This window comes from Scatophagus argus, chromosome 10 (genome assembly GCF_020382885.2).
Source record: "Scatophagus argus isolate fScaArg1 chromosome 10, fScaArg1.pri, whole genome shotgun sequence".
NCBI classification, from domain to species: Eukaryota; Metazoa; Chordata; class Actinopteri; family Scatophagidae; genus Scatophagus; species Scatophagus argus.
The window spans coordinates 12,990,653-13,012,802 of NC_058502.1; the positions used below are offsets into that span (position 1 = coordinate 12,990,653).

The 22,150-nt window shown below is 38.2% G+C and overlaps 2 protein-coding genes across 2 annotated transcripts; one reads left to right on the forward strand and one right to left on the reverse strand.

Moving 5' to 3' along the window:
- The first annotated feature begins 2,112 nt into the window (after positions 1–2,112).
- Positions 2,113–6,885, forward strand: gfral (GDNF family receptor alpha like). Its single transcript, XM_046402541.1, has 9 exons — positions 2,113–2,206; positions 2,467–2,595; positions 2,973–3,168; positions 3,224–3,354; positions 3,457–3,772; positions 5,271–5,530; positions 5,988–6,068; positions 6,182–6,263; positions 6,353–6,885. Exons 1-9 carry the CDS (start codon positions 2,170–2,172, stop codon positions 6,417–6,419), a joined length of 1,299 nt encoding a protein of 432 aa, XP_046258497.1. The 5' UTR covers positions 2,113–2,169; the 3' UTR covers positions 6,420–6,885.
- A 2,991-nt stretch (positions 6,886–9,876) lies between these two features.
- hmgcll1 (3-hydroxymethyl-3-methylglutaryl-CoA lyase-like 1) lies at positions 9,877–21,714 on the reverse strand. Its single transcript, XM_046402980.1, has 9 exons — positions 21,383–21,714; positions 19,816–19,893; positions 19,192–19,299; positions 18,727–18,822; positions 18,406–18,554; positions 17,776–17,839; positions 17,138–17,326; positions 11,112–11,237; positions 9,877–10,710 (listed from the first exon to the last, which is right to left on the reverse strand). The coding sequence occupies exons 1-9, from the start codon at positions 21,476–21,478 to the stop codon at positions 10,606–10,608; spliced, it is 1,011 nt and encodes a 336-aa protein (XP_046258936.1). The 5' UTR covers positions 21,479–21,714; the 3' UTR covers positions 9,877–10,605.
- Between the last annotated feature and the right edge of the window lie 436 nt (positions 21,715–22,150).

Here is a 22,150-nt window from a genome sequence, read left to right on the forward strand (position 1 = left end):
TATTGTAAAAAGATAAATGCAATCATTTCCAAAGCTCACAATATGTTTTTATTGAATAAAATATTTTGCATCAGTATTCTGCAGTTATACCTGCTGTTTATAGCCTGTAAACTCTGTTGCCGTGTGTGCAATTGTCCAAGTACACACAACACACACTGCCCACACTAGTCTTATAAAATGGCTCCCACATAGTAAATTTATTAAGTTATTACAATAAAAGATCATATTATGTGTGCTTATGTGTGCTTTGCACCTGTCGGTCCATTTATTCTAACTTTATTCAAATTGAGGATTCAGCGCACTTATTCAGAAAACTTAAAGAGAAGCTATAAATGTTAAAAAATGACATTTGGCACAGCCTTGCAGTGCACTGGCATTCACAATGTTCAGTCCACATCTTTTAATGCTCGCCGAGGCACAGTTTATAAATCATCCTCTGCTATTAACATTTATTCTTTTGCTTTAAAGACTACATGCAGATATTGATGAAAGTCATTTTTGCAAATATTTTTGTTTATTGTATTATGTGTATATTACCTTTACATGTTTACATGCATTTCATATCTTTTCTCTTTTTATCTATTTGAGTATGTATTTAGCTTCATTGTGCAGCAGTTTGAGGTCAAACAACTGGTTTCTAATGTTCTTAATAAACAAATTAAATTGACTTGTGAATTACTATGAATCTCTATGAGTCAATCAGTGTTGACAGGCAGTGATCAAAGTCAGTGTGTTTTTCTTATAAAACACAAAAGTTATATTCTTTGCCAAATTGCTGTTGGTTTTGCTCAGTTTCAATCAGTTTTGCTTTGTCAAGCCATTATCTCTGGCATTTAAACTAACCATGCTGCATAGCATTGCGTACCAGTGCAGGCAGGTAACAACAGTAATACACAGATTTAAAAACTGATATACTGCAAAAAACAAATGTTATGTCCCACCTATCTTTCCTCACTCTGAAATGCATCACAATAAAGAAGCTTGATATGAAATGCCATCTTATCTGGACTTTTATCACACTGACAACAGTCACATTCACATATGAAATCACATATAATTAGAAATATCATTCCAAACTTGCAGAATGGTAACTGAACATGTTTCAAGTGCTTTGCAACACGGTAGCTGTGATAACATGACTGCTCTTTGTGCTGTGATGTATTTATTTAATCCATTCTGCACAGTTGTTTCTTTCTTTTTTACAGTGGAAGCAAATAAAGTCATTTAACTTCAATAACAAATATGTGGTATTTATTTTCTTAATGTTATGCAGCTTTTAATTTTGGATTTAAAGAGGATTTCAGTTGGTTTTACCCTTTTGTTAGCATTATGGGATGATTTTGCATTTCTGTAACTGGAACATCTTTGTTTCCCTGTGAATTTAATGACACACATTCTGATCATTTTGTTTAGTGATGAAAAACATTTTTATTGCACTTTTTTTTGCACTTTTTTTTGTAATTGTAATTGAAGTTTCATCAGATGCTAACAGTCATGATTTTGTGATGTCCAGTGCATTTATTATTTATTTGGAAACACAGTTTTTTGATGTAATTAAGCCTGACCTTTTTAGACTTTTTTTAGTCCCTTGACAGTCAAGAGGCGGGGTACACCCTGGTAAACCCATGTTCAGTAAATTTGAGGGCAACTGAATCAGATGATAAATGACTCCATTTACCTTTAAATAGCTGCATGGACCAATCCTAATATAAAATACTGATTATATTCACTTTAAATTTGTAATAGAAAAATGCTGATAAACTACTGACACAAATTGTATTTGGGATTTAGAGGTTATTAAATGGCTTTTGTGCACTGCTTGTAATCCCCTCTATTAATTTAAAAAATTCTCTTAGCAACAACCAAACCTGGTACTCCTCAAGTGATACCCTTTAAGACTGGAAGAATAAAACCCATAGAAACATTCACCAAAAGTCACACACGCACTCACAAGATGAAATAAATCTTTTTGTGTTGTTCTTTAAGGTCTGTTGTGTTCTTAGACTGAATATGTAATTTCCTCACATTGTGCCTGGTATCGCCTCCAGTTTAGGTGTTACATCCTGTTGGCTGTGGGTGGTGTATTCCAGCTTAAGTGCTGACAACCAGAGGGACAGATCAGCTGCAGAAGAGCCACTGTTGTCCACTCACAGGTTTACAACAGCTATCATGCAACTGATACATATGGAAGCTGCAGTCATACTCGGTGAGTTAATTTCCACTACAAAATATCAAATTTTAGACAGTAAAAACAAAGCTTTCTAAGGGAACTACTTGTCTTGTAGTAATGTCATGAGTGTCAACCGGGGCGTATCTGCAATCACTGATGTCAACTCGCATTAGTAACTATACTGAACCTGTATTTTATTTTGACAAACGCTAAAAATATCTGAATTACATGTAGATGAAATTATGCAATAAATTCACATTAAATACGCGAATTATTGGAATGTACTTGTATTTCAGGGATTGTTATTCCTCAGATATTCAGCATCAGCATGTCATCTTCACCTTCTGACTGTTCGGCTTCAGTGGATACCTGCATGTCAGATTTATGCAAGAGTGAACAGGCATTATACGGCGGCATCTGTCGGGGTAAAAATGACATCAATTCACCATTTCTGCTAGAAGGGACTGGAGAATGCTCCGTCCAAGGGCATTACAAAAGTAATGGTTACATTTCCGCAGGAGGCAGTTAAATGTAATAACCGAGGCAATTGGCTGGAGAAAAGTAAATTTAAACTAAATAACTGAAAATAATAAATAGGCCATCAACTCCCTTTAAAGTAAATGTCTGCTCTGATATTTAAATCCTTTAGTGTAAAGTTAATTGTATGGTGTGCTGCATGTAATCATCTTTCACAAGAGAAACAATCAGAGCAGTAGTCACATAGGAAACACCAGTTGCGCAAACAAGACCTCACTCGCTTATGGAAAATCCTGTTTTTCTGCCTCCCTCTGTGTTATTGAAGATGAAGGGTGTCAAATAAAAGGCTCAGAGGTCTGTAACATGACCATTCAGATGGCACTGGATCAATTCCCATCTCTGCAAGGGTGTGCGTGTGCCTGGCAGGAGGAGCTTTGTGACTCCATACAAGTGCTGGCCACACAATGCCATGTAAAGCCAGGTGCAGTATTCTCAGCCTTCTGTACGATAAGCATTTATAGGTGAAATTACATTTTTGTTTACTGAAGGCCATCTGATGTACTGTGAGAATGAACATTGTCCTGCTAAGAATGGTTTTATGAACAACAGACTGGCTTGGAGAATCATATTTCCATTGACTTTTGCAGCAGCTCAGCAGAAGAAGAGCACAGTCTTGGACTGGCAGTCAAGCTCTTTAAAAGGCTATGGTAATTTTTTTATTATTATAGTTAAAATGTTGTACTGCATCCAATCAATATCAAAGTGATGTTCCTGCAATCTCAAAACTCACTCAATCTTTCTTTTTGCAGTGTTCAGTGGTGCTGGGTCTTGCATAGACCAAATCACACTTTGTATCAGTGATGCAGTTTGCAACAGACACCTAGTGCCTGTTCTTCAGGCTTGTATGGCAGATCAGTGCAACCATGGCCACTGTCAGCAAGCAACTCAGCAGTTCTATGGCAGCATGCCGCATAATGTGGCAGAGATGCTGGTCATGTGTGAGTGTGAGGCTTCAGATCAGAGCTGTGTGCATATGAAAACTACTTTGCACAGCGGGACATGTGAGAACAAGTCCTGGATCTGCCAGGATACAGTGAAACAGTGTGTTGAGGACAGTAACTGCAGGTATGTTTCTACTCTGTCTCTCTATGGTATGTCTGACTGGTACAATTTGTAAGATATAGCCAGAATGTTAGCTTAATGCATTCAATTCAAACCAACATTATCAGACAGAATGAATTCAAGTTTCTGCCTTTTACTGAACTAAGATGAACTTAATTGCCTTGTAAACTCAACATAAAACACACTTCTATAAAATGAATGAAATAAAACTCATCAAAAACACTATCCACTATCACCTCTGATTTGGTCTAAATAAATCTCCAATTCACCAAGGAAGGTGTGAAAAATATTCCAGCTTCACTAATCATCACCTCCATACTGTTCTCCTGTCTTTAAATAGCTTGCTCCAGTCTCAGAAGCTGTGTTCACTGGCAGGTAGCTAAGCCCACTTAGGCTGCTCCCCCTGTGATCCGAGGCTGCGGTCCAGCCCAACATCACTATAGCAAACAGTATAGTGTGCAGCACTTGACTGTTACTCTATCCCCTTAGTGTTTGAGTGAATTGGAGACATATTATAAAAGTCACAAGCCACAGAAAAGAAAGAAAAAAAAGGATGAAAAACTACCTATTGTGACCAGCAAAAGGTGATTAAATTAAAGCAAGACTAAGAGTCTACAGCCATGCTTGTAGCTCATGACAATGCTAACATGTATATTATTCACCCACTTTTTGTGATGTCAGTTTGCTAACATTTGCCTCACAATGCCAGAGAGCTACCGTTTAAGGTGCAGGCCTGATCATCTGCTGCAGTTTGGGGTTCAGTGTGTTGCCCAAGGACACTAAATGATCTGAATGACCTGCTCTGCCAACAGTAATGTTTATTCATTCATACTGCAGATGTGTTGGTAACTGAACTCTATATTTACAAGTAAACTTGTGAATTGGTTTAACATTACTTTGACCCTGTGTTTTCCTAAAGCATATGTTTTTATTCATTACAGGCAATTATATAGTATACAGAACAGTTGGAGAGGCCCTTTGTTTTGCAGTTTTACAAAATTAATGTGCAGATTGTTACGCGCCACTCTTAGGTGGCCTCTGGGGGGGCGAAAAACATTTCCACACTGAGCCAGAACAGCCACAAATAAACACTCCTTTAAAACAGTCAAATCCATGGGATTTATTAACATTAAAGCAAAAACACACAAACAACTACCGAGATACTAAATTAACGCTACTGAAGCCACTAAGCTCAAACATAACAACAGTGACAAATCCCAATCTGAGAGGCCAACAACAGCAGTTCTCACTCCGGAAGCCTCTCCACTACACATACTGGCAAAGGTGCTTTTACAAACACATCTTCCAGGCCAGGTGCACCTGGGGACAAACAGTACAAGGATGCACATACAGCTGTAACAAGATGTAATTAAAGTAATGAAAAATAATAATCTCTCTCAATAATTTAAAGAAAGTGAATTTGCTGTTTTATGTTTCTTATATATCGATAAAACAAAGGACCCAGCGACTGCACCTAAAACATGTTTCTCTCATTCACTAGAAACATGTTAAAAACTTTCCGAACCAAATGCTGGAGCTCTGAAGACGCACAATGTGGCGACAGTGAACTCAGAGAAGAGGAATGTTTCACCCAGATGGATCCAGCTCTCATCCTTGGTGCAGATTTTGAATGTAAAACGGCCTTCTTGTCCACTTTGGGGACAACACTTCACTATCCTTGCTCATGCAAAGGAGTGAGCAATGCTGATCTACAGACGTGTAACATGATTCATGATGTACTTCATAACAGATCGCACTTCAGTGAGTAGGATTTTGGCTTATAAAACACACATTTTCATAATTCAGTGAGACAGCTCACGATTCAAATGTTTATTAAAGCAGCAGAACATGTTAGAGTTTGGCGTCTAGACTCCAGCCTCATCACTCCCCAAAGATATGCTTGCATGAGATATTGGGGAGTGGTGCGAAAACACTGAACCCCTGCAGGGGCCTGCAGGTGGATGCTCGGGTGGGGGTGGTGCTGAGAAAACAGGCAGAGGCGTTGATACAGGGTGGCTGTATGTTGACAGGCAGAGGGCGAGATGGGACTTTCTTGCAGCTTAAATAGACTGCCAAATTGGGAGGTGTGTTAAAGTGACCAGTGGGGAGGGTAAGGCATGTCACGTGCATATAGCAGTACAGCTCGAGTTGGCTGTCTGAACTAGCTCACAGGCTTCGCTTCATTAAAAATTTCAAAGCAGGTTTGTGTGTATTTCAGTGACATCGTGGAAAAGCAGCAGTGGTCCTTCTAATCCTCCTGAAGTCAATGAATCTGATCAAGGTCTCACATGGTCACATGGTAAATTTGTCTGTCTCTCTGTGATTGACTGGTGACCTGTGCAAGTGTAGCCCTGTCTTTCATGTTGCTCAGTGACTGGCTGACTACTGAATGTTGACTATTCTGTTTTTCAGATTATCTACTTTATGCTTTTGCAGCTGTGCTGCTTGTGGGGGTTGCTATATTAATGCCTCTGGCTGTTGTCAATACAATATGGTGAGTATACATTAACATTAAACCGATGCCACATACATTAAATGTCTGTGAGATTTAATGATAATACTTGTATTTCTTTTGTGTTTTAGGATGTTGAGAAGGGATAAAACAAAATGTCAACACCCACAAAAAAGCAGCTGTGTTGTTATTCTCTGATGTTTACTCATGTCATCAAAATTTAGTCCATTGTGAGATAGACAGTAAGATGATGTATTTCATTCTGTCTTTTGCGGTGAACCCAGATCTTAGTAAGCAGATGAAAATGTCACAATAATCAGCCCTAATAGCAGTGCTTTATGAAAGAAAAACAATTTTTTGAGCTGATAAAAACAATATTTTTTAGAGTCATGTAACACATTCAAAATGCTGTTGTGATGATCACAGACTCTGAAGAAAAAAGCTTAAGCTTTTATTTTCTGCAAGAAACCTTTCTCTCTGCTTCTGGATCAATAAAAAGTCTTCAGTTCTCATCTTTTCATCTTTCTCACTGACTTGAGCTATTAATCTATATAAAAAAATCTGTTCTGACTGACACATTTGAAATTGTTTGATGTTATCAATTGTCTTTTTGGATGATTCACTGGTGCTCTAGGCTACTGCTGTATTCGTAATAAAGTTCACTTTGAACACCTTGAAGTTTCAGTTTGTTGAAATGCTATCTAGTTTCTGAGGTAACTTACTGTATTATCATTCTAAAATAAAAAGCAGCTTTCAAAGGAAAAGCTGTGATGAAAACAGGTTGTGCAATAATATGTTAAATATAGAAAAATGAGAACATATGTATAGTAGTGTAGCTGAATGTAGCCTGTTAGTTTACTGCATTCGTTTACTGTATATTAAGATGGACGACGCGTCCCCACTTCTTCCCGCGGTACAAACATATGAGTGCTGCCATTTTGCGCTGATGATGTCAGCCTAAGATTGCACAGTAGTCGCAGCAGATCGTGTTTCCGCCCATACATTCATCTGACCTAATCGTGAGCAGAAATCAGTTGTCAATAATGACCATTCATTCGCCTTTTTGCAACATGAAATAAATAATTGTAACCAAACGTATTACCTTATACAACTTATCTTTTGGAAAACTTTATTTGATGTGTACTTTAAGTTTTCAGTTTGGTCAGAGTGTGCCAACATGGAGGTGCCAAGGTTTAATTTAACAGCTGCACAGCACTTGATATTCACTTACATTTTCACATTCTTTTTCAACACTGGATGAAGATTTTGTCTTTTTGTTTTTGAAGTCCCTGAGAAGATGATGGAGGATGCAAGTGCAAAAGAGGAAGAGTTGGATGAAAGATGCTTTGTTCTGGATGCTTGTTGCCTTCTTCTTCTTTTTTTGTTGTTTTTTCATCTCTCTCTTATGTTCTCCACCAATATTGTGTTCTAGACCCCTTAAGTCTTTTGATACTCTGGTGAACAGTTTTCTTTGTGACCTCTTATTTCGTTCTCATCTTCCTCCAGCATTTCTCTGTGAACCTTCTTCAAAGGATTTCTTGTCACTTTCAAAATTCACTCAGAGCTTTGTGTTTAGTCTCACATAAGAGTTTCCCAAGAAGGTTTCAGTGGTGCTGAGGACTTTGCCCTGCATTGTCCTCCCATGGGATGATTCATCAGAGAGGTTAAGATATTCTTTGCACCCTTAACCGGAAAAACATTTTATCTAATTGCCCGCAGGACCCTGGTGAATCTGGTGTGACATTTACCCTCACCATGATCCAGCATCACTTAGTTCTGTGTGATGGCTGCTGCTGGCAGTGTGAGGGCAGCTTTTGCTTTTCTATGCACTTTTATCTTTTGCCCTTTTAGCTTGAGGGCCGAGAAACAGTGTTTAGCTAGTCACACCCTAACCTGCTTTGTTTTATAACTAAATACGGTAATGATATTACCATCAGGTTCATTTGTGCTTTGTGCACAAAGGCTAATATGAAAAACAAAGGTGAACATGGTAAACATGCTGGTTCAGCATCAGCAGGGTAAAAGCTCACTGATCTTAGCATCCAGCTCAAAGTTCAGCCTCACAGAGCAGCTAGAATGTAGAATGTAGTTAGTTATATATTAATACTTCTGTAAATTTGCTTTAACATAGACATCAGTCAAATTCAGTGTTATTCAGATTTCTAGTTTCTATAAAATTACATTTTGCTTTAACTGAAGTTCAAAGGTACCAGCTGTGTTAATATGAATCAGGGGGTGAGTTGGCGCTTTATGAGAAATTTATGAAAATTCAGTCTTTTTATCAGCTTTAGTTGAACTGTCTGCGCACCTCCAGTAATTTCCTTCAGAATCTCAATTCCATGTATATCTGAAGCCAAACCTCTCTGTGGGAAATGTGATGTCATATGTCATTTGTATATTGTCATATGTCATTTGTATATTGTCATATGTCATTTGTATATTGCCCAAAATATTATAATTTCTAAATGGCACAGCCCATGTTGTTTAATTTCTCTGTCTACAAGAAGATCTTTCCCCAAAACTTAAGAGCATGTATGACCGCACATGAATACATAATTTTGATGAGAAAATGTTTGCATATATGATGAAGATGGACCACTGTGGGAAGCAATTACCACATTTTAATACATTTATGCAAATGTACCAGTTTTCTCCCATTTTCTATTCATTAGAATCAACATTGGGCCAGTCCCAGTTTGCATCCTGTCAGCTTCCACTCCAGCATCCTAATTATATTGATTTACTACTGAGATATGAACTGATTTCCACGACAATTAACTAGCTGAATACAAAACCATTCCTGAGGACGTAGGCTTCCAGAAGGAATTTTGTTTTTGGTTCTTTTTCCTCATGAGGCTCAGGCTAATCCTCCAACATATATGAACATTTTTCTCACGCATAAAGACGCACATTTATTTTTTCTATCTTACTCTGTATAAAATAATATTAAAATTCAGTGTCACATTCCAATTTTAATGTTTGTTTTATATGATGTTTTACAGAAAACACAATAGACTAAACACACAATAGACAATAGACTATTGACGTCAATAGACATCATACAAGACAGACATGAGAAAATGCAGCCACATTTGACTTTACAGTGAAACAGATGACTCTCTCGCACATTTGCTTATATTGCGGCGAAAGTTTTTTAATGGCAAAAAATATGATCATGGGGCACTTGATGATCTTTGGCGAACCTGAAGGCAGAAAAGTAGATATGGCTTTTAAAGACCTATTTTTATTGGTGTTTGAGAGGAGTCTCTTTTGTAATTGCTAGTATTCAAGTACAATTTGACCAGATAAGTTGAAAAGGACAAATGTTTAAAAGAAGTAAAGTGCATTAAGAGATATTCATATTTAAAAAGCTGTTTTTCTTCTCATTTTTATTCATTATCACTCAGGTATCTCTGTGATGAAAATAAATTTCAGCAAGTAGTCAAAACATACTACATTCTTGATTTGTCACTTTATTGAAGTATAAAGCCACTGAGCTACACAAAGTAATAAAAATGACTGACCTTTACAAGATTAACTGAGATGTTATCACGGTCAATAAATAAATAGGCAAAAAAAATATGAAAAGCTTTTGATATGTACAGTGGCTTGCAAAAGTATTCATACTCCTGGAACTTTTCCACATTTTGTCATGTCACAACCACAAACATAACATTTTCCAAACCATTTGGAAATCATGTATAATTTTCCTTCTACTTCACAATTGTGTGCCGGTTTGTGTTGGTCTTTCACATAAAATACCAATAAAATTTATTTATGTTTGTGGTCGTGACGTGACGAAATTTGGAAAGGTTCCAGGGTTATGAATACTTTTGCAAGCCACTGTAGATGTGGGTTATTCAGGCCAGTTGTATTTGGAACTCATAAAGTCATCTTTCTGAACATTTATCACAAATTAATTCTCTTTTTGATGGTTGATTATTTGCCTCTAATTATTTTTAAGCCAATATGACCTGTCCTTGCTCATTTGTAATGTACAACCATACAGAGCAAAAGTAAGCCAAAGAAACAAAAATATAAAAAAACACACATACATACAAATATGTATATTTTTATATGTATATACATATACATATAAAAAAAATAATACTGATGATAAAATAGATCATTAAATACTCCTTCCTGACTTCAAGGTGTGAAAACAAATTGTAAATGTATGCAAACTGAGCTTGAAAGAGCTGATTTTGGACTGCAAAACGCAATGTTGAAATTCTTGAGGCTATACCTATGACGGTTTAAAGTAATGACTACTATACTTTAAACACAACACCATAGGCAGCAAATCTGAAGGCAGAAACAACAGGAGAAGCACTTTAAAGGGAACAGAGTCACATATTTAAACATATTCCTTAACAGAAACGCATCACAGTGTCTTGCTTCTTGCATGGGCAACCCTGGAATTTGTCTTGCGACGTAAAGCATTACAAATGAAGTCACCAGCCTCGATTACTTTGGCAAGGTTCACCCCCTGAAAAAAGGAAAAGTGCAGAATGGTTAAAATGCAAAGCCTACAAAGTGATTTTGTCTTCATAATAATAAGACGAACAAAAAGTGCCAACTTCAAAGCAGGATGCTCAGGACTATAATTGGTTATATAACTAAACTGCAGTGCCAACGTTTCCCCAGCAGGGGTAGGAATTGTTAAATAAATTGATAAAGAGATGATGCACGCAACAATGTGGGCTTGTGCAAGTTGTGTAAAACCACTGATATTACAAAATAAACATTTACCAAGCAGTTTGTTTCCACAGCCATCTGTTTATGTAAATGCGCTCTGACAGTTGGTGTGAGTTTGGCTAATCTGTTGGGATTATAGAGACATAAAATCAGCAGCAGGTCTGTCAAAGCACACTGTGAAGACATGCTTACAGTTTCAATATCCATGCCATGGAGCATGTAGAGAACATCCTCTGTTGAAACATTGCCGGATGAACCCTGAGCGTACGGGCAACCTCCCAGGCCAGCTACTGCAGAGTCCACCACGCAGACCCCCATCTGCAAGGACACACAAGACATTAAGCACCTACACACAAGCTTCACCTCAGGTAAAATCAAGGAACAAAGATCCTTGTTCAGTTGGATTGTTCTGCCTGGTGCAGTGCGCCTTGCCAGGGCTGCGGTCGTGTCTTACAGCTGTTCAGGAGAACTGTGGGCTCATGTCTCGAAGATGAGGGGGCACAGAATGTCCCGCAGTACGGCTTAGTCATCCTCTTTGTCAGCTCAAACCGCTAGCACCACATAATTACGGCCTTGTTCATATGAGAGGAACATTATAAATGCTGAACAGAACCTTTCATATGTTTCTGATTCTCCAGGTTACTCATGTTTTTACAGCACTACTCTGCCCTTAAACCATGGGGATTCACTTTCTTGCCACATTGAGAAGACATTTTTTCCTTGGCTGGATGGTGTCCTCTTACGCTACGCCAACAATACAGGATTTGTGTGCAGTTGCTACAAATAATCATTAATGTCATAAATTATTTCACTGATGACCTCGGTTGAAAAAGTTTCTGTCCTCTGCAGTATTTTTACTCACAAGTGAGTTTGTTTGCCTTTTTACTTGCAACTCATTGGCTTTTAATCGACGTTATTGTTACATTTTTGGGGAAATTTGTTTTTTACAGACTAGAATACAAAGTGTAACGATGCGTTTTCAGTTGTTTTCCTGAACTTAAATGTTTTTGTTTTACAAATTACCAAAGATCATGAAATTTTAGCATACTGGTGTTTGTTTTGATGCTGATGATGACATATTTTGTAAGCTTTCTGACTGCACAAAACTGCAGTTCTTCCTTTGAGAGGGTGTAACCAAACCAAAAAAAACTTTGTTTTCACACCGAAAATGATGAACGCATGCAGGTTTTCAGTTTTTCAGAATCATTATGGACTAAGGTCTCAGGATGTTTTCCACATGTCCCTGGGATTGTCATGAGATGTTTTCCAGCTTCCGTGGCAGAGCCAGATATCGGAGGGTCCCACAGCGAGACAAAATTGACACGCCACTCCTCTCAGTGTCATCAGGTCGTGGGGGGCTTTCACCCCACAGAGCAGAACCAATTAAACTAAATTAAAAGAATCTCTATTGACTTTTTTTGAACAATGCTGCTAATTGGTTGCTTTTCCTCCAGACAAGAACTCACTTCTTTCAGTGGCCATCTGAGCCAGCTGTAATTGCTGTTTGTGTTGGCAAGGGAAGAGGAGGAGGTGGGGTATGAGCAGGAGGAGATCTACTCCGGTGTGTGTAGTGCACAAGATTTCCAGACCTTGGTTAAAGCCAGAGCAGGATATTGTACTAGGCAGAATTTTTTGTAGTATAAACACAGAGTTGTAATCTACCATGCCAATCCTCTCACTTTCAGCTGCTAACCGTGTACGGCCAGGGGGTCTTCGGCATACTGTTTCCGAGAGGAACAAAACGGACCCTTCAGCATCGTGGCTTGTTCCTCTGGACACTAATCGTGCAGGAATTGGTGGTCAGCAGCTTGAGATTGCCAATGCTCAGTTAGGTTCACACTGCCCAGAAACCAGATGTGCACTCAATGTTAAACAGCCATATTCAGTGAGCTGTGGCCATATAAAAACAATACATTCCTGGGTAAAGACACAGTGCATTTTCAAACTTGCATGATTTGGGATAAGCTTGTTGACATTCTACACTCTGAGTGGACAAGGCTGAAGATGGACATGCTCCCATTGTGGTTTTATAACTGCGTCACAGAGAGAAAGTGAGAGAGAGCATGTATTCACTGAAGGATATGGAGCAGTGATGCTTTACCCACTGTTACATAAACTGGGAAGCTGAAAGAAACCTTGACAGATCCACTGCTGACATATATATCACCTCTGCCCAGAAACACATAAATAAGCTTGCCAAGGGAGAGCAAAGTCCAGATACTGGAGGACAGTTAGCTAGATAGACAAAACAAACATATAAAGAATAAATAAATTACATTTTTACCTTGTGATTTAATTGAGCATTTAGAGTCTGAACTATATAATCAAGTCATTCACTGTCCATATCATATCTTCTTCATGGATTACTGAGTTTCTTGTATGCAGAACAACCAGTAACCACAACAATCAGTCTATTTTAGGTCTTTATGCTTAAGAGGAAGCTGTGCGGTCAGAAAAAAGTACTATCAAATCAAACCGTATTTAAGTTCATGTGGTTTTAGTTGCCAAAAATACAGAAAAATAAATCTACACAATCCATTAAGTATAATAAATATTTTTTGAAAAAGGGCTGACCTATACTAACCATATAAAAAAATACTAGGAGTGTGTGTGTGTGTGTGTATGTTTTGCGTGTCCTCAGCATTTGTTTGAAAGATGATACTTTTGTTGTTCATTGATATGTTTGGTTTCATTGGTTATTGTGAGGTTCTGAATGTCGATATATATATATATCTTGCTTTTATGTGTCTGTTCTGTACTGTTTTTTACATCCTTTCACAATATGCTATGTCCTCTTATGGATGCTTTGATGCTGTTTTGATGGCTTTCTTTACAGTCTTGTTTTTTTCTTTAACATTAACTTATTTAGCCTTAAAATTAATTCTCAACACATCTGCACAATGTTAATTAATTTGGCTTGCCGCTGATAAGTAAAGGAATAGTAAAGCATAACAGTTTGAGCATCTAGAACATATAAATAAAATGTATAATTTTATCATCATTGTTATTATTGTTTATTTAAACTACAGTGTATAATTATTACTGGATTTGAATGTGTGGGTTTTTGCTCTCAAAAACAGATCACGGGGGTCAAAATATGATAATGTTAAAGTAAATACATACATAAAATAGTCCAAAATAAAGTTGTATTAGAAATCAACACGTTAGTCAACACAATTGCAGTAGATCTTTGAATGTTAGTTGACTCTGCAGAGCCTATCATGGTTAAATATTGTTAAAAAGAACATCCTGAAGATGAATGTTGTTGTTAGCAGAGAACTCAGGTGTGAGTACAAACAGGTTATACTGTATTCCTCGGCTGCAGCACTGCACTATACACCAAATTGCAGGTAAGGATAAATAATTTTCTCTGCCAAGCCTGTGAAATCTAAGTACATACGTTATCATTGTGTGACCTGCCAGGAGTAGGTTTGTAACAAAGCTCCCCCCCAGACCTCCTGAGAAAAAAAAAAAAAAAAAGAAAAGGTACAAAGACTGAGGAATGTCTTTATCAGGAACAAAAGAAGTGACTCAGGGCTGACAGCACTGGGGGAATTCATTTCTCTCCCAGTTGGTGGTGTGGACTTCTGGCACACAGTAATGAAAAGCTATGATAAAATCTTTCATTTCCATCTTGTTTATGGGTGTGCAAATGGTAGGCTAAATATCCCTGGCTGCTATTATTTTCTGCAACCACGGGGCAGCTGTGATGAATCATTCTAAATATGATCCACAGAGGAATTTCACCCCCCCTCCGTGCTTTCCTACTCCGCCATCCAAAGTCAAAGCTAACTTTTGAAACATTTGCTACTTTAGACAGGGTCAATGTTGAGCTTTTCTTCGGCACAACGTTTTCGATGAATAGCACCACGGATAATCGACTGGTAAATGTTTTACAGTGTTTTGCGTCCTGACAGATTTAGCAGTGAAGAATGGTGCAGTAAATATGTGTGAAAACATGTAAAGACAATTAATTAGTTTTTTTAAGTAGTTTTATTTATTTTCCACCCACAATATATTTATAGTGCTGACAAAGTTTCTAAGGTTGGGTCTGCAGCTGCAGCACCATTCACCACGTGTTCTGCACCAAGCAAATGAAAGGATCATTTTCCACTGGCCTTTACGTGCAACATTGTCAGAGAGTTCAACAGCCAAGCGACAGATGAGTTAGGAGCCCCCCAGGGCCCTTCTATGCACCTAGCTCTCAGTTGCTTTGTCTAACAGACACTGAATAGGTGAGCCTTTGTGCTGACCCCCTCACATCTGTTGACCCACCCAGCCCCCAATGAGCTTCCTCCTCTGCAGTGACAATGTGCTCCAGAGAACTGATACAGCCATATCTGTGTTACCTCTGTTTTATGTCTGGATTTGTGTCAGTTTTACACTCGCTACGGGCAAAGCGGTGTAAAACACCCGACGAGAGCTCTTCCAAAGGGGTTTATATTTTTGAAATCTGTGTAGAAAGAGAGCACATTACTGTCATGGTCCATAAAGTTTTTTTTTTCTTCACTAGAACACACATGCACCATACAAAAGGGCCCACTGGAAATATCTTATGCTCATTAAAATTCTGTTTTGGGTTTTTTTTTTTCCCTCAGGTAGTTTGTGAATCATCTTGCTTTGTGGGGAGGCTCAGATCATGTTTCTTAATGCCCCTCTTCGTTGTTGACTGATGGTTCCTGGTTTTCTCTGTGTCCCATTGTAGCCTACACATTTGTTTTGTGTGTTCTCAATACTCTCTAAACAGAGGATACATTCATAATGTAAACTGACACACTGTCATTAAAGCTCAAGGTCCATTCAGGCATACAGTGTGTTCCATAAACTTCAGCCCAATAGCTCAATACTCAAAATGATGATGCTTGTTTAGGGGTGTAGAATAGGAGTAGTATTTCTGAGATTCATATTAAGTGGACACACTTTCTGTAGTTATTTTCTTGTAAATGGCAAAATGAGAATTTGATTTCAAATGACATTAAATGAGCAAAATAACTTATTTGCTCTTTGTAAAAACATTAATAAAAAAAAATTCTCTCTTCAAATGTACTGTACCATATGCTTTGAAAATTTTCTAAAAAAGATGGATATGGAACAGATTAGCATATGATTGTCCCCAGCAGAAAAAAAACTGATTTACAGCATCAGAAAAGACATGTGATCTCTACGATGTTGGCAGTTACTTAAGGAAGCTGAAAGATATACTGGAACAAGAAATACCACCCCAACTTTGCTTCCACATCTGGCTGCTCCTCTTCATGTCATCATGAGTAGCAGCACTGATTTATGCAAAGGCTGGGCATTTATCCATAATCGGTTTGCGGTTCTCCACACGACTGTTCATATTAATCATAAGTAGAAGGATATGCATGGAAAGGAGAAGGTCCCCCCCCCCCCAAAAAAAAAATCCTTGCCAGGCCACTGTCAAAATGTCAACTGTCAAGTGAACAATTCAATATGAGACAATGTGCAGATGAAAAAGATGGTGCAGTCTCATGCTTGTACAGAGGGCAAGCTGAGCTGTGGCCTTCTAACCACACACGTGTTTGTAAGCTCCCTGCAGACCTCTGCAAGAGCCACTGCTAAAACTTTTCACATCCCCCACACAAAGGTTAGGATGTTTTTAGTTCACATAAAAGAGGTGGGACTCACACCTCAGAGATAACTGAGCTCATATCTCTCTCTTTTTCTTTTTCAGAGTGACCTAAAAATGGTTCAGCATTTCTTTCTTCTTTTAAAAATCCCACATTACTTTCCCAAATTTGCAGAGATGTGAGGTATCTCCTTCACCTCTTTTTCAAAGATGTCTGTTTGATGTCTGCCAGGTTTTGAGAACTTTCAAGGTCCTTCCTTGTCATTTTTTCTTACAGGTGGCTACACCCAACTTTTGGGAGCAATTTTTGAGCTGTACCCCCTTCATTTTAAAAACTTCCAGAAAAGCCAAATGTGATTTTCACTCAAGGCAGCACAGCTCATGTAAATTTTTTTTAAAAAATATGATAGACTGGCAGATATTGTGTTCTCTCTCTGTCTTGATTATGAAACTAATTTATAATCAGCATTTCTGGGTATGTTCATTTTACAATCACCCTTCACATGACAGAACTGCATAGGTGCACGGCTATGAAAGCAAGCATCATAACATAAATAAATCATTAAGCTCAGTAATATTATTAGTTTTGAGATTACTCTTCCTACACATATACATTATGAGTGCTTACCTGAAGTGCAGTCAGGATGTTGGGCAGTGCTTGCCCATAAGTGTCATGACAGTGAACTGCTAGAGCGCTGGTGGGCACCTCCTTCATCACACTCTGCAGCATCTTAAACATGGACCCCGGAGTACCAACACCGATGGTATCCCCCAAGGAAATCTCATAACAGCCCATTTCATATAACCTCTTTGCCACCTAAATGAAGTAAAAATATAGTTGAATGTTCTTAAGGAAGGAAAAGAGGGAAATCTACAATGAAAGAACTGGTAATGTTTATCTACAGTAAGCTGCATTCATCATTCAAAGTTTGGCATTGATATGGTACATAATGTACCCTTACATTTAAACTTCTGAGCTTAAACATGTTTATCCAAAGCTTTTGCATCCATGTACATCATTGCCCAGACAATTACACATGCTGCTGGGAGAAAAAATGCATTTCAATATGACTTTTATGAGATTAGGAGGAAGAGGTGTGATTAAAAACTGACTGTAATGGTTGCTTAACAGATGTAATCCTCAAGTATAAACTGAACGTCTACAAAACCTAAATTTTAAAAGATATTTTTAGTATGTCACACACACGAGATGTGATAACATTTCAAAATGACTTACTATTAATCAACATACAAGGTTCAGCTCACCTCAGCAACTTTGGAAGGATCAATGTGTCCCTCGTGCGGGCATCCAAGGGCGCAAGAAATGTATCTGAAGGAGGCAAGCACTTTAAGTTGAATGTGTTTAGGTCACATTTAGTAGCATTTGATGTTTTTGACTAACTGCAGAAAACCGCTGTGGATGTAGCAGCAGTTCACTGTTACAGGAAAACTTTAGCATGGTGATCTTTCCTGATAATAGGATTATACAACATACATTCACTGAAACAGCAGAATATTTGAGCTTTATGTTTAAGAACTCATGTCTAAGAACTTTTTTTGTCCTTGGTGTTATTTTGACTGTTTGTCAGTGAGATGTCTCAGAGATATTTGTTGATTCGCAGTATTGAGCACTTGGAAAATGTTTGCTCTAATCCACTGCAGTGGCTTGCTTTTGCAGGTATGACAAAATGAATGACTATAATCAGTAACTTTTGGTTTGCTTTAATGTCCATCTGGTTTTCTAATGCGTAGATATAATCTTGTGGACATCTGGAAAAGTGCTATAAAGGTATCATTATGAATTGTGCACTTTCTACATATAGAAACGGTAGTATTTTAACTGTTTTGTCTTCATTTGGGGTATGTGGGAGTGATAATAATAATCAAAATACTAACCCACGCACTGGAATCTGCCGCTGTTTGGCAGCATTAATGACTTCTTCAAACCTCAGCATGCTTTCATCAATAGAACAGTTAATATTTTTTTTACTGAAGGTTTCAGATGCTGATCCAAACACCGCCACTTCGGTAGCACCAGCTGCAACCTTTAAAGAGAAAAGAAAAATGAACTTGTAAAACAGTTTTGAACTCTGTGTTGGAGGCACATGTAGGTAAGTGCAGGAACAGGAAAAGGGATTATAATGTAATATACAGCAAGGGTAAATAGTTATGGGTTAGAGCAGAAATTATGGTGCTGAACTGAAAATGAGTGCTTACAGCATCCTGGAAGCCTTGCATGTTAGGTGTCAAAACAGGGTACTGAACATGGGGTGCTCTCTCGATTCCTCTGAGTACATCAGAATGGTCTGCCATCTACATAAAGAGGGAAAAACATATGCTGTAGGAAAATAAACTGCTAACATCATCCTGAACAAATGTTTTCACATGCAGAGATTCCATAAAGGAGGTAATTACTCTTTCATTTCACATTTCTCAGTATAAAGAACACAAGAGACATGTTCGTGTTTTCTCTTTTTTCTGTAAATAGTAAATACTGTGAAAATGTATGACAGGAAATGAGAAGCCGACTAAATGCAGAATATATTAAAATATTCTTTCCAAAAGTGTCTGCGGGTCCAACAGGGATGGTAGAAAAGCAGATTGTACTTAGTGCTTATGCAGACAAGAGAGGCCAATAAATTACTCACGACTCTTTTGTTGTACAAAAAGAGGAGTTATTACCTGGGGTACCCACTTTGAAGACACAAAGCTGGTGGCCTCGATTACAGGCAGACCTGATCCTGAGAGCATGTCTATCAGCTGGATTTTCACCCCTGTTGGAACAATTTCCTGGGGAACAATGAAACCAAAACAGCTTTTTCTGGATTTGATTCCACTCAATATGGGAGGTACAACGTGCATATATCTGCCGGGTTTTATTTTTGCTAAATGCAGCCTGCCAATCACATATTCAATCACTGTATATACATGATGAATCTTGCACTAACTGAATAGTTTGAGCTCTCTGAGAATACGCAATATTTCTCATAAGAACAGGCTGTGGTGAATGAAATGATCCCTGCATCCAGTGCAATCTGTAAAACTACAGGCGTGCAATAAGGAAATGATAAAGCTGTGACAGCTAAGCAGAATAAACTAAGCCGGAGGCCGTGTCATCTTTCCAATTCAATATCAAAGAAAATGTGAAACATATGGTCCTGACAATTATGGCACACAACCCATATGTTAGAAACTGTTTAATGTGAGAAAAACACAGAAGAAATGGGAGTTTCCCAGCTTAGTCATATGTAGTAATATAAAACAAAGGCGTAAAATGAGATTCGTGACTGAACAGAAGGTGTCTACCTTTTCATTCTGAAGTCCATCTCTGGGTCCAACTTCGACTATTTTAACAAACTTTGGATATTCATGTCCTGCAACAGTCTACAGAAAATATCAAAGAGAAACAGAAAATAGAATAAAGAGAGGAATTACTCATGGGGACACTGAAAACAAGCAGTAAGTCATCCTTTTGGTGTGGGATGTTATTTCTAACATGAACAAGCCAGATGAAACCTGAAAACCAAAACATAAGCCTGTCATGGCATTAGGATGCAAACTCAGGAGATAGGTCATAAAAGACTGGGGGGAAAGGTAAGGGTAAGTCCACCCTAACCACAAGGGAGGATCAGGGCATTTTTTTGGTCTGAAACTCATAATTATGGAGAAAAAAAGAGCCCCTGTCAAGTTTAACTGTAAAACCTCAATAGGGATTAAAGATTGCAGAAATTATATATTTATTTATATATATAGATCTATCTTACATTTTAAGCTGAGTGACAGTGACATTTGAAAAACACCAAAAACAGCAGTTTCCTCCATATCCAGAAGACATGGAGCAACACTAGCGCTGGAGTTGATTTTCTGTGGCAAATGTCTGACGAATATTCATGGTCGCTTGCCTCTATTTTAATCTCCACCAACTCAACCAATTGGGATAAATATTTGTGTGTAGATGTTAAACTGTCACTGACATTTGTCTTCAGTCAGCAGTAAACCAAGCTCGCTTACAACAATAGTTAGTGGTGTAATATAACTGATATCTGCACAACAAGCTAGCTACTGTGTTTAAGTGCTGTGTTGAGGTACTTGTACTTCACTTGTGTATAATTCCATTTTATGCTACTTCATACTTCTGCGTCACTACATTCCAGTCATGTAGCTAATCCCAACAAATACATCAGTGAACTGCAGATTATTGTACTAAATCAGTGCTTCTGGAACAATGCATGACTCTTACTTGTAATGTGGCATTTTTACACTGCAATACGTGCTACTTTTTAAGGGTAACATGAACATGAGAAGAGTTCAGTTCCTAATGATGAGCTGTAAGATACATGTACTACTGTACATACTTCCTGAATGATGCAATTAAAGATGCATGTACAGTAGTGCATGTACTGTACATGCTGTACATGCTACTTGAATGATGCTATTCAATGTCAGATCTTAAAATCTCAAGCTTAATATGTGATCAGTGTATTGGTAGTATTCATAAAGAATCACTCAAGAGTATACAATCACTATAGAATCATAGCCTATTTGTCCATATGCAGTGAACAAATATTTCTCTTGTTAAATTATTATTAATATAATAACACATAACACATAAGAAACAGAAGCACCTAGCATCTTTTTTTCACAGAGAGATGAAAACAGTTCATCATTCATACTGAGAGAAAATCCTATGCATTCTTAAAAAGACGCTAATACATCAAAGTAGAGCAGAATTTCACCTGAGGAGAATCATTATATAAGAAGCATGCAGCATCAGTGTTGTCTACAGTGGCTGGCTGCTGCGCAGCCTTACTGTCATGAAAGTCATGTGGCAGAGCATGTGCAGCAGATTGGAAACAAGAAAAACAACGCCCACCTTTTCCTCCAGCAGCCAGCGTCTCAGCCATGGGTAGTCCTGGACGAGTTGCTCATAGCTCAGGCAGTGCTTCACCGTAGTGGGTACGTTACCCATCCGAATGGCTGCTGCACCACGGTGTCTTCTGAGACTAAGCTACACACTGCTACACGTAATACAGGAAACTGAAGAGTCACATCATTGTGCTAATGCAGGCCTGGATGATGGAGGGCCCTGCTGAATGAGGAGGTGGCATAAGAGGATGGATGCAGACGGTGGAGGATGATTCAGCAGTTGCCATGGCAGCCACATCCCTACCAGGGAGGGGATCAAAACAGAGAGGGATAAGGGGATGGAGTCTGAGAGAGGAAATGGTGTGAAGCAAAGTGGTAAATGGAGTGATATGGGAGATTAGTACTGCAGTTTAGTCTGGGGATTCTTGTGGAAGCATTGTGATGACAGATGTACATCCAAAAAAGGGAATTAAGGACAGAGAAATTGAGGAAAGAAGTGTTTTGTACAACTGTAAATCAGTTCTAAAACAGGTTAAACACCACATGCTTTCTTCACTGTGGAAGCATTTTAACCAGTATTCCCTAAAAAGCCTGACAGCTGATGTTTCATATATTGATTCAACAACAAGATTAGATACGCATTCATCTCCCTCCTCTGTTGAGAATCGCAGGCTTTAGGGAAACAGTCTGCTCTGACTGATCTTCTGTGACCTAAACAGTTGAGGGGTTTCCATTGCCAGACTTGACACTGCTGCCAATGTCAACTGCATGGTGT

Excerpts from the sequence above, each read along its gene's own strand:
- gfral (XM_046402541.1), top strand. The coding sequence starts at position 2,170 with ATGCAACTGATACATATGGAAGCTGCAGTCATACTCG. Across the intron at positions 2,207-2,466 it reads GGAAGCTGCAGTCATACTCG|GGATTGTTATTCCTCAGATA; the intron begins GTGAGTTAATTT and ends CTTGTATTTCAG. Across the intron at positions 3,773-5,270 it reads GTTGAGGACAGTAACTGCAG|AAACATGTTAAAAACTTTCC; the intron begins GTATGTTTCTAC and ends CTCATTCACTAG.
- hmgcll1 (XM_046402980.1), bottom strand. The coding sequence starts at position 21,478 with ATGGGTAACGTACCCACTACGGTGAAGCACTGCCTGAGCTATGAGCAA. Across the intron at positions 19,300-19,815 it reads ATGGACTTCAGAATGAAAAG|GAAATTGTTCCAACAGGGGT; the intron begins GTAGACACCTTC and ends ATTGTTCCCCAG. Across the intron at positions 11,238-17,137 it reads ACATCCTGACTGCACTTCAG|ATGGGGGTCTGCGTGGTGGA; the intron begins GTAAGCACTCAT and ends GTGTCCTTGCAG.